Source organism: Trachurus japonicus, chromosome 3 (assembly GCF_045865225.1).
Source record: "Trachurus japonicus isolate A0001 chromosome 3, Traja_1.0".
Classification (NCBI taxonomy): domain Eukaryota; kingdom Metazoa; phylum Chordata; class Actinopteri; order Carangiformes; family Carangidae; genus Trachurus; species Trachurus japonicus.
In genome coordinates this window covers 6,705,975-6,721,801 of record NC_140909.1, presented here as the reverse complement: position 1 = coordinate 6,721,801, position 15,827 = coordinate 6,705,975, and the positions used below count along the sequence as shown (strand labels likewise).

At 40.8% G+C, this 15,827-nt stretch overlaps 1 protein-coding gene across 4 annotated transcripts in view; it reads left to right on the top strand.

The window, feature by feature from the left end:
• rasa3 (RAS p21 protein activator 3) overlaps nt 1-15,827 on the top strand; it is a 62,268-nt gene that overhangs the window by 31,186 nt on the left and 15,255 nt on the right. For 2 of the 4 annotated variants that reach the window (XM_085806081.1, XM_085806060.1), the window contains exons 6-15: nt 2,749-2,829; nt 3,019-3,091; nt 7,594-7,667; nt 7,762-7,866; nt 8,975-9,131; nt 9,280-9,428; nt 11,953-12,067; nt 12,211-12,285; nt 12,424-12,547; nt 14,032-14,138. In XM_085806081.1, coding sequence (XP_085662207.1) covers nt 2,749-2,829; nt 3,019-3,091; nt 7,594-7,667; nt 7,762-7,866; nt 8,975-9,131; nt 9,280-9,428; nt 11,953-12,067; nt 12,211-12,285; nt 12,424-12,547; nt 14,032-14,138 — 1,060 coding nt within the window. Of the gene's footprint in view, nt 1-2,748; nt 2,830-3,018; nt 3,092-7,593; nt 7,668-7,761; nt 7,867-8,974; nt 9,141-9,279; nt 9,429-11,952; nt 12,068-12,210; nt 12,286-12,423; nt 12,548-14,031; nt 14,139-15,827 lie in introns of all 4 variants that reach the window. The other 2 variants (XM_085806070.1, XM_085806052.1) reach the window with 1 other exon arrangement.

Here is a 15,827-nt window from a genome sequence, read left to right as displayed (position 1 = left end):
AGACAGACAGACAGACAGACAGACAGACAGACAGACAGACAGACAGATAGATAGATAGATAGATAGATAGATAGATAGATAGATAGATAGATAGATAGATAGATAGATAGATAGATAGATAGATAGATAGAGACAAAGAGAGAGGGAAAGAAAGAAGTAAAAATACAGAGAAGAGGGGTAGATAGAAAGAAAGAAAAAGAGAGAGAGAGAGAAAGAAAGAGACAGAGAGAGGGGGATGATAGAAAGAGGTAGAGATAGAGAGAGAAGGGTAGAAAGACAGAAAGAAGTAAGAAAGAAAGAGAGGGGAATGGATAGTAGATAGACAGACAGACAGACAGACAGACAGACAGACAGACAGACAGACAGACAGACAGACAGACAGACAGACAGACAGACAGATAGATAGATAGATAGATAGATAGATAGATAGATAGATAGATAGATAGATAGATAGATAGATAGATAGATAGATAGATAGATAGATAGATAGATAGAAAGAAAGAAAGAAGAAAGAAAGAAGTAAAAATACAGAGAAGAGGGGTAGATAGAAAGAAGGAAAAAAGAAAGAGGTGGATAAATAGAGAGAAAGAGATAGATAAAGAAAGAAAGAGACAGAGATAGGGGATGATAGATAGAAAGAGGTAGATATCTAGAGAGAAGGGTAGAAAGAGAGAAAGAAAGAAAGAAAGAAAGAAAGAAAGAAAGAAAGAAAGAAAGAAAGAAAGAAGGAGACGGAGAGGGAAATGGATGGATGGCTAGATAGATAGATAGATACATACATACATACATACATACAAAAAAGAGGCGTAGAAAGAAAAAGAAAGAAGTAAAAATACGGAGAAGAGGGGTAGATAGAAAGAAAGAAAGAAAGAAAGAAAGAAAGAGGTGGGTAGATAGAAAGATAGATAGAAAGATAGATAGATAGATAGATAGACAGACAGACAGACAGACAGACAGACAGACAGACAGACAGACAGACAGACAGACAGACAGACAGACAGACAGACAGACAGACAGACAGATAGATAGATAGATAGATATAAAGAGAGAGAGAACGAGACAAAGAGAGAGGGGTAGAAAGGAAGGAAGAAAGAAAGAAAGAGGTGGGTAGATAGAAAGATAGATAGAAAGATAGATAGATAGATAGACAGACAGACAGACAGACAGATAGATAGATAGATAGATAGATAGATAGATAGATAGATAGATAGATAGATAGATAGATAGACAGATAGACAGATAGACAGATAGACAGATAGACAGATAGACAGATAGACAGATAGATAGATAGATAGATAGATAGATAGATAGATAGATAGATAGACAGATAGACAGATAGACAGATAGACAGATAGACAGATAGATAGATAGATAGATAGATAGATAGATAGACAGATAGACAGATAGACAGATAGATAGATAGATAGATAGATAGATAGATAGATAGATAGATAGATAGATAGATGCGTCACTGAGGAAGTTATTTTGGTTCTTGGAGTCAGAGCCGGTTCAGTTTCCCAGAGACGAAGACGTCGTGACTCAGCGTCGGGTCACGGCTCCGCGAGGGGTCGACGCTCAAACTCCTCCGGTTCATTTAGTTCAGTTTGGTTCAGTTTGGCCAAAGACACACGACATCTCACATGAATTCACTGTAAAGGTTAAAATATAGTGTGTTTTTCATTTTAAAAAACTGTTTCTGTATCGACTGGTGCTCAGTTTACTAGTAAATGACTCTATTTTAAGATGTGAGACAAAAAGAAAATACACAGTTATGATCAATTTAAGAATATTTAATGAATTCAAAGATGGAAAGTTGTAAATAACTATCAAACAAGACGATCAATCTTTAATAAATTATAGATTATCTCTCTATCAGTTATTATTTTGCTTATCGCCCTGTTCTTTGTCAGTGCTCGATGTTAAGTTTTGGATAATGATCAATCAATAGTTTTTAGTTGAGGTTAAAGTTGTTTTTTTTCCCTCTTCCACTCCTTTTCGACTTTGTTAAAGGTTTTTGACGGTTTCTTTGCTTTGTGCTTTTCGTTGTCCGTAATAATTTACTATCACTATAACCTTTTTTTCCCCCTGGTTGACAGCTATGTTTTTAATTTTTGTTGTATTTCTCATTTTTTTGATTTTTTTTTAACAATCAGTGTCTTGTTTGTTCCCTTTTTCTTCACACACATTCAAAATAGACATAATAACATAAACAGTCAGGAGGAGTGGGGGCAGGTTGAATCTGGTGCTGCTGATTAAAACCAGTTAGACTCCCTCTCCCTCTGTGTGTGTGTGTGTGCATGTGTCTGTGTGTGTGTGTGTGTGTGTGTGTGTGTGTGTGTGTATGTGTGTGTGTGTATCTGTGTGTGTGTCAAAGAGGCTAAAAGCTTTGCAGAGCTGCGGCTGCGGGTGTCGGCTCTCACTGTTGACCCTCGCACATTAGTCATTTGATTAAGTGATAATATGAAGCTTAATGGAGCTTAAAGAGTCGTCGGGGGGGAGATTCACGCGTGTGTGTGTCTGTGTGTGTGTGTGTGTGTGTGTGGAGAATCCTTTTATTCCTCTTTAACCTGCTGTTATTTTCCCTTCTGATTAAACCGAGCCCAGATAAACTGTTTTGTTTTTTTATATTTTCTAACATGATGATCCCTGGGATGCGACAATGACATCACACACAGAGGGATAATGCTGCTTTATAATTAGCATCATGTCCGTGTGTAACAAATGTGTGTGTGTGTGTGTGTTTTACAGAGTGCTGGAGTGCCAAGGTCTTCCAATCGTCAACGGCCAATGTGACCCCTACGCTGCCGTGTCTTTATTAGGACCTTCAAGGTTTGTTTTGTTTTTTTAAACTTTCACATATCACACATCATCCACAGCTTTGTGTTTAACTTCCTGTTTAACTTTTATTAATTAAAGCACCCAACATTTTGGGTGAAGTATCCCTTTAACTTCCTGTTGAACTTTTATTAATGAAGAGTTGAGTTGAGTTTAACCTGTGTTTAACCTCCAACACCACAGGTCTGATGCCAAAAAGACCAAGGTGAAGAGGAAAACCAACAACCCACAGTTTGAGGAGGTTTTCTACTTTGAGGTAAGGTTATTTTTATTTTATTTTTTTTATTTTAATATTTAACTTGACATTAAAGGGATAGTTCAACATTTTGGCAAAGTGGCCCATTGCCATAATCCCTATAGTCATAGCAGTAGGTTTGTTACCTTTAATTGTCGGTGCAAGCTATTTTCAGAACACCAAATACACAATCCAACAACTCCACAACGCTCTGGTGGACAAGTTGTGACCTGCACATTCACCACGCTATGAGATAATAACACAACGTTACCACACAGAGTTGTTTTAGAGGGAAATACAGAGACTGTTGATGAAAAACTGTCCCTGAAGGCAACGCGCATCAGTGGTTTTGCATGAATTTCCCTCTAAAACAACTCTGTCTGATAACGTTGTGTTATTATCTCATAGTGTGGAGAATGTGCAGGTCACAACTTGTCCACCAGAGCGTTGTGGAGTTGTTGGATTGTGTATTTGATGAGTTTGATGAGGGAAACCAAGAAATCCCATAATGAGCCTCCGTAGCGTAGCTCTGAGCAGCTCGCGGCTCTGCCCCGTTGTTCTAAAAATAGCTTGCACCGACAAATAAAGGTAACAAATCTACTGCTATGACTATAGGGATTATGGCAATGGGCCAATTTACCAAAAATGTTGAACTATCCCTTTAAGGTGTACAAGCTGTTGGACACCTGAACGATACAGCATGTACATGTAACTCATGTTGATCATCTCATAAACATCTGTGCTGCTGGGTGGACGATCATGTGAAAATAAAAAGTATCATCCCCCTCTTGTCTTTGGCCCTCGGACGCCCACACACACACACACACACACACACACACACACACACACACACACACACACACACACACACACACACACACACACACACACACACACACACACACACAAACCACAGTCCACAGGGACATGACAACATGTGGGAAGTGGAGTCATACGTTTTTTACATCCTCTTGGCTTCATGTCCGACCACAGAGAAACTGTTTATTCAATATGAATCAGTCGCTCACAGGTGTTTTCACTCACGCTGCCGGCGCAGTAACATGTGTGTGTGTGTGTGTGTGTGTGTCTCTGTGTGTGTGTGTTCAGGCTGCACGTGATTGACAGCTCTTATTATTTTAGTCGAGTTACACCTTTAACTTTCTCATTGTTTCGTGGACTTTGTGGCTCTGATTCAGCCACCTCCAACCTGACTAATGTTTGTAAAGATCCTGATTAACTCTGAATTTAGTCACAAGTTTTGTCTTGTCACGTTAAAAGCTGCAGGTTTAAAGTCTTGTGCACTGTCTTTGGTGGTTTTAAAATAATGTTGTTCAAGGTTTTCACAAAGATAAAGCAGTTAAGTTGTCATTTACTGGTCAAAATAGCAGGCAAATATAAATATAAAGCTATTTTATATGGCTATAATATATTATATATCTAAATATACAGGGTTCAATGTGGTAAAATCAACTTACTGTTAGTAAGTGAAACCCTGTGAAATTGTTTCTATATATTGAATGTAAATGACAGAAAAAAAAACAGTCTGCGAATGTGTAATGTATATTTCACAATATAAATATAAAGCTATTACATATGTCTATAATATGTATCTAGATATACAGGGTTCAATATGGTAAAATCAACTTACTGTTAAATTCAGATAAGTAAAACCCTGTGAAATTGTTTCTATATATTGAATGTAAACGACAGGGAAAAAAACAGTCTGCGAATGTGTAATATATATTTCACAGTATAAATATAAAGCTATTACATATGTCTATAATATGTTATATATCTAAGTATACAGGGTTCAATGTGGTAAAATCAACTTACCGTTAAATTCAGATAAGTAAAACCCTGGGAAATTGTTTTCTATGTATCGAATGTTTCAGATTTAATTAGTAGTAACATGCATCATTGTTTAATTAGTAAATATTAATCTGATTATATGATATTTATAGACTCCCTCTCATCCCACCACTGCTGTAACAATAGCAACAGGAAAAACACACGCACACACATTTGCAGCCTGTTTTTTTTTCTTTTCTTTCTGTCATTAAATGATGTTTTTAAAAACACACCCCAGTAGTTTATATTCATTCATATTCATTAGTTCACGTGTCTAAATCGTTCTTCACACACTTTGTGCACAACGCGCCTTTTCACTGTGCCCCCGTTAACCCCCTCGGCCTCGCGCACCAGCAGCTCCGCTCCCCGGGACATTTTTGTTGCCGTGGCTCCTCCCTCTGGCCTCCAGAAACGCAGCGGGACAAGAGTATGATTGATTCAGACCAACCACCAAAACAATCTGGCCCATTGATTTCTGTCCCGACAAGATCGTCTCATTTATTCCCCGACCGCCGCATCAACAACAGGCCTGAGCGCGGACCCTGTGGTGCTCACACGGCTCCGCGTCCATCACATCTCTGTCATGTGGTTGTCTTCACATATATATTTATATATTATATAGATCTTTTTCTCCTCTTTCTCTCTCTCATCTTTGGACCCTGACACTTCAGCTGCTGGATTTGACTCATTTTGGCCAAATTAGAAACAGAACAACTAATGTCAACAAACTAATGAAATATTTAAAGGGATAGTTCACCCAAAATTTAAATTTCCCTCCTTATCTCCTCCCCCTCATGTGGACTAAAGCCCCTGACACACCGCTACGACGCTTCCCGACGCGTCCCGACGCCGACGGCTTTGGCCGACGAGTCTGTCGCCTCTCGTCGGGAGAAAGGAAAAAGTGAAACACACTGTGACCGCCCCGACTGCCGACCAGAGCGACTGAGTGGCGAGGACTCCCCCATAGAAATACAGACCAATACAGACCAGGGGCAGCTCTGCTCACTGTTCATTCAAACAAACTAATGCCACTGCCACAGTTAATTTCATCAATGAGACAACATTAATCTCCCCAAAACAATTTAACCAGCCACGTTTTAACAGCGCTAAAGCCGAAATTAAAACAGTTTTTAGCAGCTTACTGCTGTGGCTCGGTTGCCGCGAATTGGCGATAGCCGATGCTAATTTCTGTTAGCCCGTCTATGGTGTTTTACATTACACGTTAGCATTAAGCTAGCGGGCTTTATATGCTTAGTTGTGAGCTGTGTGTGTTTTGAACGTTGTTTCAAACTATGTGGGTTTGATTGAACATCTTTGATGTTTAAATATATATATATATTGCCGCTTAATATATTGCTTTACTCCTCTTTTTATTTTATATACCATTTTTACTGTAGGACAGGCTAGGACACCGTTTGTTTACTGTGGTCACTTCCGTCCCTCCCACACACCGCGCTGATTCGCTTAGGGCACCGCCAATCAGAATCGCCATAGCTAGCACACAGCCAATCAGAGTACCCGACGAGTCTACTCTCCCGACGGCCGACGAGTCCCGACTGAGCATGTTCAATCGGCCCCGACGAGACCCGACAAGAGCCGAGGCTCCCCGACGGAGAGGAACACATCAAACAGACGAGCTGCCGACGCCGTCCGACGAGGCCCGATGCCCGACGGTCGGCTCGGTGTGTTCCTGGCTTAAGGGCTGGGAGAAGTTTCAGAGTCCTCCGTGGCTTCTCTGAGTTACAGGGGGTCTCGGCGTAGCAGTGCATGTCCATATGACGGTTGCAAATGGATACCAACTGTCTTCGTAACAAAAAGACACACCAAAAAACATCCAAATACCTCCATGCTGCTCTTATGTAATGTCCGTCTTGTATTGAAGCCCCAACATGAGAAATTGTCCCGAAAAAAATTAAATAAGTCTATATTTTAAGCTTTTTTTTAACCCTTTAAAGAGGAACTATGCAAGAATTTTACCTTAATTAAACAGCTTTGGAGTATTCTCTTTTATTGTCTGTGCTGTGTGTCTGTTGTTGTGTTATAATAATAATAATACATTTTATTTGTTGGCGCCTTTCAAAAACCCAAGGTCACCTTACATGTAAGAAATGAGACAAAAACAAGAAACAAAAACAGGTATAAATACAATAGCACATACATGAATACATACAAAGAAAATACAGTGTGGCTAGAAACATAGATAAGGTGGATAAAATGGTTAGGGGACAGAGTGTTATAGGGAGTAGGATAACTTAAAAAGGTTATGTCTATGTTATGTAACTTTACCCACCGCTCCATGGATTGCCTTCTTGCCGGGTTCGTTAAAAACAAATAGTTTTTACGACAGTGTTGTAAAATATACACTCAGAAACTGTAGTGGGAGCTCCATAGAGAAAAAAGAGGCCATTTCCCTTTAAGAAAATCACATTTTCTATAACACAAACTGGTCTTATGTGGCCAAGTCGGTCGATTTTTAAAGCTGCACTGCAGAAGAATTGTTTTGTTTTTTGTTTTGTTTTTTGCTCTCTGGCTCCCCCTACAGTTGCTAGAGTGTAATTTCTGTTTTCATCACTGTCATAAAATCTGAGAACTGTGAGCTAGCTACAGCTTCTTTTAGCGACGCCAGATGAGAGGAAGTAATATCGATTTAATATTTACTCCGTCTCCATCTCCAGGTGACGCGGCCGCTAAGTTACACCAAGCGACAGTTTGACGTTGAAGAGGAGGACGTTGATAAACTGGCGCTGAGGTGAGACGCTGACTCAGGATCAGCCCTGAACTCATTCTTATTCTTCTTTTTCTCTTGTGTTCATTATTTCCTGTGTTTTGTTTTGTTTTTTCAGAGTGGATCTGTGGAACGCCAGTAACCTGAAGTTTGGCGACGAGTTCCTGGGCGGCGTTCGAGTCCCTCTGAGGGCCCTGGGTCAGGCCGGGGTCCACGATGCATGGTGAGAGGAACACAACTGATTAAACTGACATTAATACTAGTTATTTGTACTTTTTTTTTTTCTGTTTTCTGATGCTTTATAGTTCTACTTCACCTCATTTCTGACAGAAATATTTAAAGGGATAGTTCAACATTTTTGGCAAATTCAAATACTCATCAAATACACAATCCAACAACTCCAAAACGCTCAAGTTGTGAGCTGCACATTCACCACGCTATGAGATAATAACAGAACGTTACCACACAGAGTTGTTTTAGAGGCAAATACAGAGACTGCTTGATGAAAAACTGTCCCTGAAGGCAACGCACATCAGCGGTTTTGCATGAATTTACCTCTAAAACAACTCTGTGTGGTAACGTTGTGTTATTATCTCATAGCGTGGTGAATGTGCAGGTCACAACTTGTCCACCAGAGCGTTTTGGAGTTGTTGGATTGTGTATTTGATGAGTTTGATGAGGGAAACCAAGAAATCCCATAATGAGCCTCCGTAGCGTAGCTCTGAGCAGCTCACGGTTCTGCTCCGCCGTTCTAAAAAGAGCTTGCACCGACAATTAAAGGTAACGAACCTACTGCTATGACTATAGGGATTATGGCAATGGGCCAATCTGCCAAAAATGTTGAACTATCCCTTTAAGTTATTTCAATTCAATACCTGAAGTTGCTGGTTAATTCTTTTCAAAATAAGAGTAGGACACATTGTTGAAGATTCCGTCAGTGATTTTCAAAATAAATCAGTGTGTTGTTGTGTTTCCTTGTCAGGTTTAATTCATGTTGTTTGCAGTTGCATCTTTAAACGCCTCACATGTTTTTATTACAGAACTGTTTTAGGCCCAAATTATTAAATATTTGATTTAAAAAAAAAGGAAAATCAGACTCCAGTTAGAGTGATGAACTTTTATTTTGACATTTCTACCTTCAGTAGTCAGACTGAATGCTGCTTAAACACATTGAACCAGTCACAGGATGATAAATACTTTGATTTTGATACTTCTGCACATTTTTATGAATGGGATTTTCTACTAATGATGTATTTTATACTATTTCATACTACTTTTTACTACTTTATACTACTATTTTATACTATTTATACTACTATTTCCTCCCTCAGGTACTTTCTGCAGCCGCGCGAGAACGGGGGGAAGTCGGTGAAGGTGGAGGAGCTCGGCTCTCTGCGCCTGAACATCGTTTACACCGAGGACCACGTCTTCCCCTCCGAGCATTACACGCCGCTCCGAGACCTGCTGCTGTTCTCCGCCAACGTCGAGGTACGACAGGTTCGAGCCCCTACGTCTTTTTTTTCCCTCCTTTCCTTCCTCCCAGTTCCTGCAGCATCATCATCTCATCGATTTTATCATCATAAATCCTTTAAACCTCCCGCTCCTTCTTCTTCCTCTTTGTGTGTGTTTCTTCCAGCCCGTGTCGGCGTCCACGGCCAACATCCTGGGCGAGGTTTGTCGGGAGAAGCAGGAAGCGGCGATCCCCCTCGTGCGTCTCTTTCTCCACTACGGGAAGATCGTGCCTTTCATCAGCGCCATCGCTCACGCCGAAGTCAACCGCACGCAGTGAGTGACAACCGACCGACACTGCAGCTTTATCTTTAAAGGGATAGTTCAACATTTTGGCAAATTGGCCCATTGCCATAATCGCTATAGTCATAGCAGTAGGTTCATTACCTTTAATTGTAGGTGTAAGCTATTTTCAGTACGGCGGAGCGCAGCAGCTGGCTGCTCAGAGCTACGCTATGGAGGCTAACGGAATTTCTTGGTTTCCCTCATTAAACTCATCAAATTCAACATCCCAAAACTCCACAGCGCTTTTGTAGACAAGTTGTGACCTGCACAACCACCACGCTATGAGATAATGACGGAACGATACGAAACGGAGCCGTTTTCGAGGTAAATACAGGGTAAATACGGAGACTGCTTGCTGAAAAACTGTCCCTGAACGCAACGCGCATCAGCGGTTTTGTATGAATTTACCTCGAAAACGGCTCCGTTTCGTATCGTTCCGTCATTATCTCATAGCGTGGTGGTTGTGCAGGTCACAACTTGTCTACAAAAGCGCTGTGGAGTTTTGGGATGTTGAATTTGATGAGTTTAATGAGGGAAACCAAGAAATTCCATTAGCCTCCATAGCGTAGCTCTGAGCAGCCAGCTGCTGCGCTCCGCCGTACTGAAAATAGCTTACACCTACAATTAAAGGTAATGAACCTACTGCTATGACTATAGCGATTATGGCAATGGGCCAATTTGCCAAAATGTTGAACTATCCCTTTAAATTAGGGCTGTCAGTTTAACCATTAATTAGATTAATTAATTACACCGCAAATTAACGCGTTAGAAAAACGCATTATTGGACACACTGATTACCGTATTTTCCGCACTATAAGGCGCACTTAAAAGCCTTTAATTTTCTCAAAAAACGACAGTGCGCCTTATAATATGGAGCGCCTTAAATATGGATCAATTGGTTAATTGGTTGATTCATACTCAGCTCCATCTAGGGGATGCAACGTAACCCCAGTTTGACTGCAGTATCTTCTATTCTACCGTAGATGACCAAATAGTCGCCCGCGTGCAAATACGCGCCTGTGCTCTAATAGCCGCCGGGGTCCGAGCTCATTTGGCAAAATAAACGCCGGTTCAATTAAACGCCCGGGCGATTAAGTGTTTACCATAGCCTTGCACAGAAAACAAAGTTTTTTTAACAGCGTATCACCGGCTCTCACCTCTTCTGTCAGTCAGCCCCTCCTCTCGCTCTCTCTCGCGTGCAGGCGGACACACACACACAGACACACAAACACAGGCGCGCCAGCGGGATAGGTCGCGCTGGACTACTAATAGACAAAGACAAATAGATAAATGCGCTAATGTACAGTGTTGAAATTACTGCGATCGACCCCCCCTCCCGCTATCGTTCATAACACTGATATGATCAGCTCCCTGTGTCGCGGTAACACAGTCTTTGTATTTATTGTTTGATGTCAATAACGATGTCGGGAGTAGTTTTGTTCCAGCGGGTGACCACCTTGTTCTTTGCATGATGGTCTGGTGCTGCTCATTGCAAAAATAAATTGTAGCCTGTTGCAAATACGCGCCGGGTTCTTATAAACGCCCGGGCTACTAAATGGTCATCTACGGTACATGCGCCTTATAATCCGGTGCGCCCTATATATGAAAACAGTTCTCAAATAGGCCATTCATTGAAGGTGCGTCTTATAATCCGGTGCGCTTTATAGTGCGGAAAATACGGTAATCCAGGTGTGTCTGACCATTGTGACTACTCAGACACACCTGGATTAATCAGTGTGTCCAATAATGTAAGACAGGAAATGAAGGAGCTGCCTTAAATTCAGGAAGTAGTGGAGCTGTGCATAGAGCCCATTGGTTTGCTGGGATGTGCTTGACCATTTTCTTTTAAATTTCATTTATGAAACGCACTTCACCAATAAAAATGTGGATTTCAAATCTTCTCTTCTAGGTGTATTCAATTGATTAGTCATGCAATACAATTTTGTAACGTCCTAGAATTTGAATTCTTTATTTGGGTAACTTTAGCAGATATAAGATTAAAATGCGATCAATTAGATTAATTAATTACAAATTCTATAATTAATTAGATTAATTTTTTTAATCGCCTGACAGCCCTACTTTAAATACATAAGAACATAAGAAGTGAAACACATCTTTGACATAAGCTGGATGGTTGTGGTGGTTTGTTTTATTTTATTTTTTCCCCCTCTGCTAAACTAGTTGCAGACGTTTCACTGCGGTCGGATTTTTGTGGAGATTAATAATTAAAGTGACTCTAGGAAGTGGGTCATTAGGTTGAATGTGAACTTTTTTTTTTTATAAAGTATATTTCCGCCCGCTGTGACATAATTCACTCTGGATATTATTTAAAAAAAAGAAAAAAAAAGAAAAGACGACTGTCAGAACAGAAAAGTCGTGTCGTTCATTGATTTTGACAGGCTCTCATTTTGAGACTCGAGCTGTGGTTTTAATTTGTGCTTCCTCCTCCTCCCTCCCTCCTTTCCTCTCTCCCTCCCTCCCTCTTTTCCTCCCTCCTTCCTTCTCCGTCCTGCAGGGATCCAAACACCATTTTCCGGGGAAACTCCCTGACTTCCAAGTGCATCGATGAGACCATGAAGCTGGCGGGAATGCACTATCTGCAAGTCACACTCAAACCGATCATAGATGAGGTACCGAGGCACTTTGCTTGTGAATGAAATCTCTGTTTCTTTCTTTCTTTCTTTCTTTCTTTCTTTCTTTCTTTCTTTCTTTCTTTCTATAAGTTGTTTTTTGGGGGAGGAAAATAAAATTCCTATACTGAACTTTTCCACAGATCTGCACCGAACACAAATCCTGTGAAATCAACCCAGACAAACTCAAGGAGTCGGAGAACCTGGACACGAACAGGGTGAGTTGGATGACGAGTCAGATGTTTGTGTGTTGGTATGTTCATGTTTGTTTTTGCCTCTGTTATCTGACACCTCCTCTTCCTCTCCCCCTCCTCCTCTTCCTCCTCTTCCTCTCCCCTCCTCTTCCTCCTCATCAGGAAAACCTCCGTCACTACGTCGACCGCATCTTCAACGTCATCACCACCTCTGGCGTGCGCTGTCCCACCGTCATGTGTGACATCTTCTTCTCTCTGAGAGAGTCCGCTGCCACCCGTTTCCAAGGTAACGCACATCCTGATGAATGAAAAAAGAGAGAGAGAGAGAGAGAGAGAAAGAGAGAGAGAGAGGGGTGGAGGAAGGGTTGGTGGGGAAGCAAAGCACCACTGATAATAAAGAACAGGAAACAGACAATAAAGAACAAGATGTGCGAGATGTCCAAGGACGCCCGGGGATCACAGAGCGGCTTTTGTTGCTCTGCTATTTGTGTCAAAACTGAAACCACTTAAGCCTCCTACACACTTATTACTGGTCGTCTGATGCCGGGTGGAGAGTGTGTGAGTGTGTGTGTGTGTGTGTGTGTGCATTTGATGCTGTGCTGCCTCCTGTTGGCTGACGCAGGGCGCTGCAGGCCCAGCTGAGCAGCAGGATGGTGTTATATTATATTATATGCACACTGCCCGACCGTCCAAAATTTAACTAAGCTAATAGGTCAGAGTCTCCCATTGGATAATCAATCACTGCATGGTAACAAGTTATTTTACTCTAGCTTCTCATTTTAGATGTTAATCTGTTTCAGAACGGTCAAATTATTGGCATCAAGCAAATAAAAACTTCCAATGAGATTGCTGAGACTAGTAAAATTGGGTTAAGAACTGTCCAATGCATCATTTCATCAGGGCATTTCCAGTCATAATCTCTCTACATACTCCCAACTGCAGCATGTTGGACGTTTATATTTGTTTTTGTTCAAGAATCTATCGTTTTTTTCAATGTTCATTAATGGGGCTCCGGACTAATTTTGAAATAAAATAACTCTCCCATCATCAATACAAGATCTTGGCGAAAAATTAATGCAACTCTGGACGGAAACGAATGTTGTGACATTGCAGCAGCTTATCGAAACGATGCTGTAATCAAAAGCTAAAGGCGGTCTAACGAAATATTAGAGCATGTGTATATAATATACTGTATGATAAAAAATGTTATGGCGCATCCCACATGATCACAAGACACTTTTATTTCTGCAAAAAACAGCAACAACATAGAATAAGATACAATACAATACAATACTCACTATCTGTAAATACATTTGGCAATGAAATTTGTTCTGCAGCTCCTTCAGACAACATAAATTTATTATAGCTCATATCCAGTCACACACTTTTCCTAAAAAAAACTATAATATAATATAAAATATATATATATATATAAAGAAAAATATAAAGGAAGTGCATATTGGCTTCAAAAACTGACAATTTATTTGTTATTATTATTAATTATGTACGATATATGTGTCTGCACGTGACAAATAAATGTTTAAAGCCACAGGTTATCCTGATAAAATGCAGCTTTTCTGATCTCTCAGTATCTGTTTTTATCTTTCTAAAGGGAAATATTGTGCAGCTCTTTATGAAGAGGATGATAGGAAATCACCGAATTCACTTGTCTTCTTCTAGACTGACTTGTGTGTTTATTATCTGTGATATAATTAAAGCAGGTTTCTTCCTCTGCTTCTGTGTAATGTTTTTGTCTTTTCTGCTCTTTAGTCGACCAGGACGTCCGATACACAGCAGTGAGCAGCTTCATCTTCCTGCGTTTCTTCGCTCCGGCCATCCTCTCCCCGAACCTGTTCCACCTGCGGCCGCATCATCCAGTGAGTCTGATTTATATATATATATATAAAAACAACATTTTAACAAACAAGAAGCAGAAAAATCTACATAAAGGTTCATAGGAACTCTGTTATGTTTATCTGAAAGGACACAGCGAGCCGCCCTCAGCTCAGCATTATGGGCAAAACAACAAAGATGGCGGCTTCATATGACCCCGACGCCCGATGTCCTGTGTACATACTCTGAGATAATGTGTTGAACCGGCTGCATGAACAACAAACAGAAACGAGTTTGGTTTTATTCCAGGAGCCATTAGTGTTGTGAACAGTACACACAGGAGAAGAAACGCTCAGTTTACCCTGTGTGTCTGGTACATGGCTCCTCAAAAGCAAAAAATTATCAAAGAGATTCAATGAGTAGATAAAAAATTATTTTCTGGTGCCGTTTGAATTGTGCATATGGATTTCACATAATTGTTGTTTGTGATATTAAAGATAATAAGAAGATAAGAAGACGACAATTTAGCACGAAGAATTTTGATAAAGTTAGGTTTTGTGTGAGCCGCTTTGTGCTCTCGACGCGAATGATTTACGTCACCACCGGCGATTGAACTCTGCAACAGACACGGAGATCTCTCCGCTCCACTTCACCACCTTTTTCCAAGGGCAGGAGGATAAAAGCATAGAAAGAGGGGAAATCGTTATAAATCAGGGCATGTTTAAGCAATATATCATGACAGGCCGTGGTATACGCTCATTATACCACATAGTTTTTATTCAACCAGAAATACTGTACATTATCCAATAAAATAGCCCCACTGTTAAAAAACTAGTCCGACCTCTCCGGACGTTAGCTCTGCATGTCGTCTTTTCCTCGGCTTTTTTTTCAGGTGAACTGCTCAATCCACTCTACCATTGTTAACCCTCCCCGGAGGTGAAAGCAGGGCCGGCTCTACGCAGGGGCAAGAGGGGGCAGTGCCCCTCAGATAAATGTCTTGCCCCCTCAAATCCAAATTTTAGAAGTTGAGAAAGCACATTTTAATATACTCAAAAAATGTGTATATTACAAGTTGACAAAATTATCTGCAGTAGCACAAAAATCTGCCGAAAAAGGGACACTGTTCTTTTCTAAAATGTTCTGTTCTTTTTCTTTTTTTTTAGTATTCTTAAGACTACCTTTCAGTTTTGTAAATCTTGACCATAGTAGACCCCCCACCCCCCTCCTCTTCTCAGAGTACACCAGAATGCTTCACTCACATTTTAAAATCACAAACATTTTCTGGGGGGGATGCCCCCAGACCCCCAGACCCCCCTACAGGGGTTTAGCTACTCACCTTTTTCACCCCCTCTGGGTTTGCAATGCATCTTCAGGTATATGCACCCCTAACCCCCCATATAATGTGGCTCTTTGCATTACGACGGTAAAAAATTTGGGCTCTAAGACCCTGGTTGGCCCCCCGGCCCCTAGTTGGACAGGTCTGAAGGTAGAGGCCTGACAAAGTGTAATCCACTTCTCCAGGTTGGGGTTGGACACATAGTCAACAACCCAATTCAATGAAGTTACTATAAGCACGGAGAAAAAAAAGAGCTGGAGCTTGATGTGTTCACATGATGCCCCCTTCACATGTCTGACTGCCCCCTCATATACGCCTAGAACCGGCCCTGGGTGAAAGTTAACCTCAAATGTGTGAATTCAACTAATTTAGTCTAACGTCGTTAAAAAACAACACA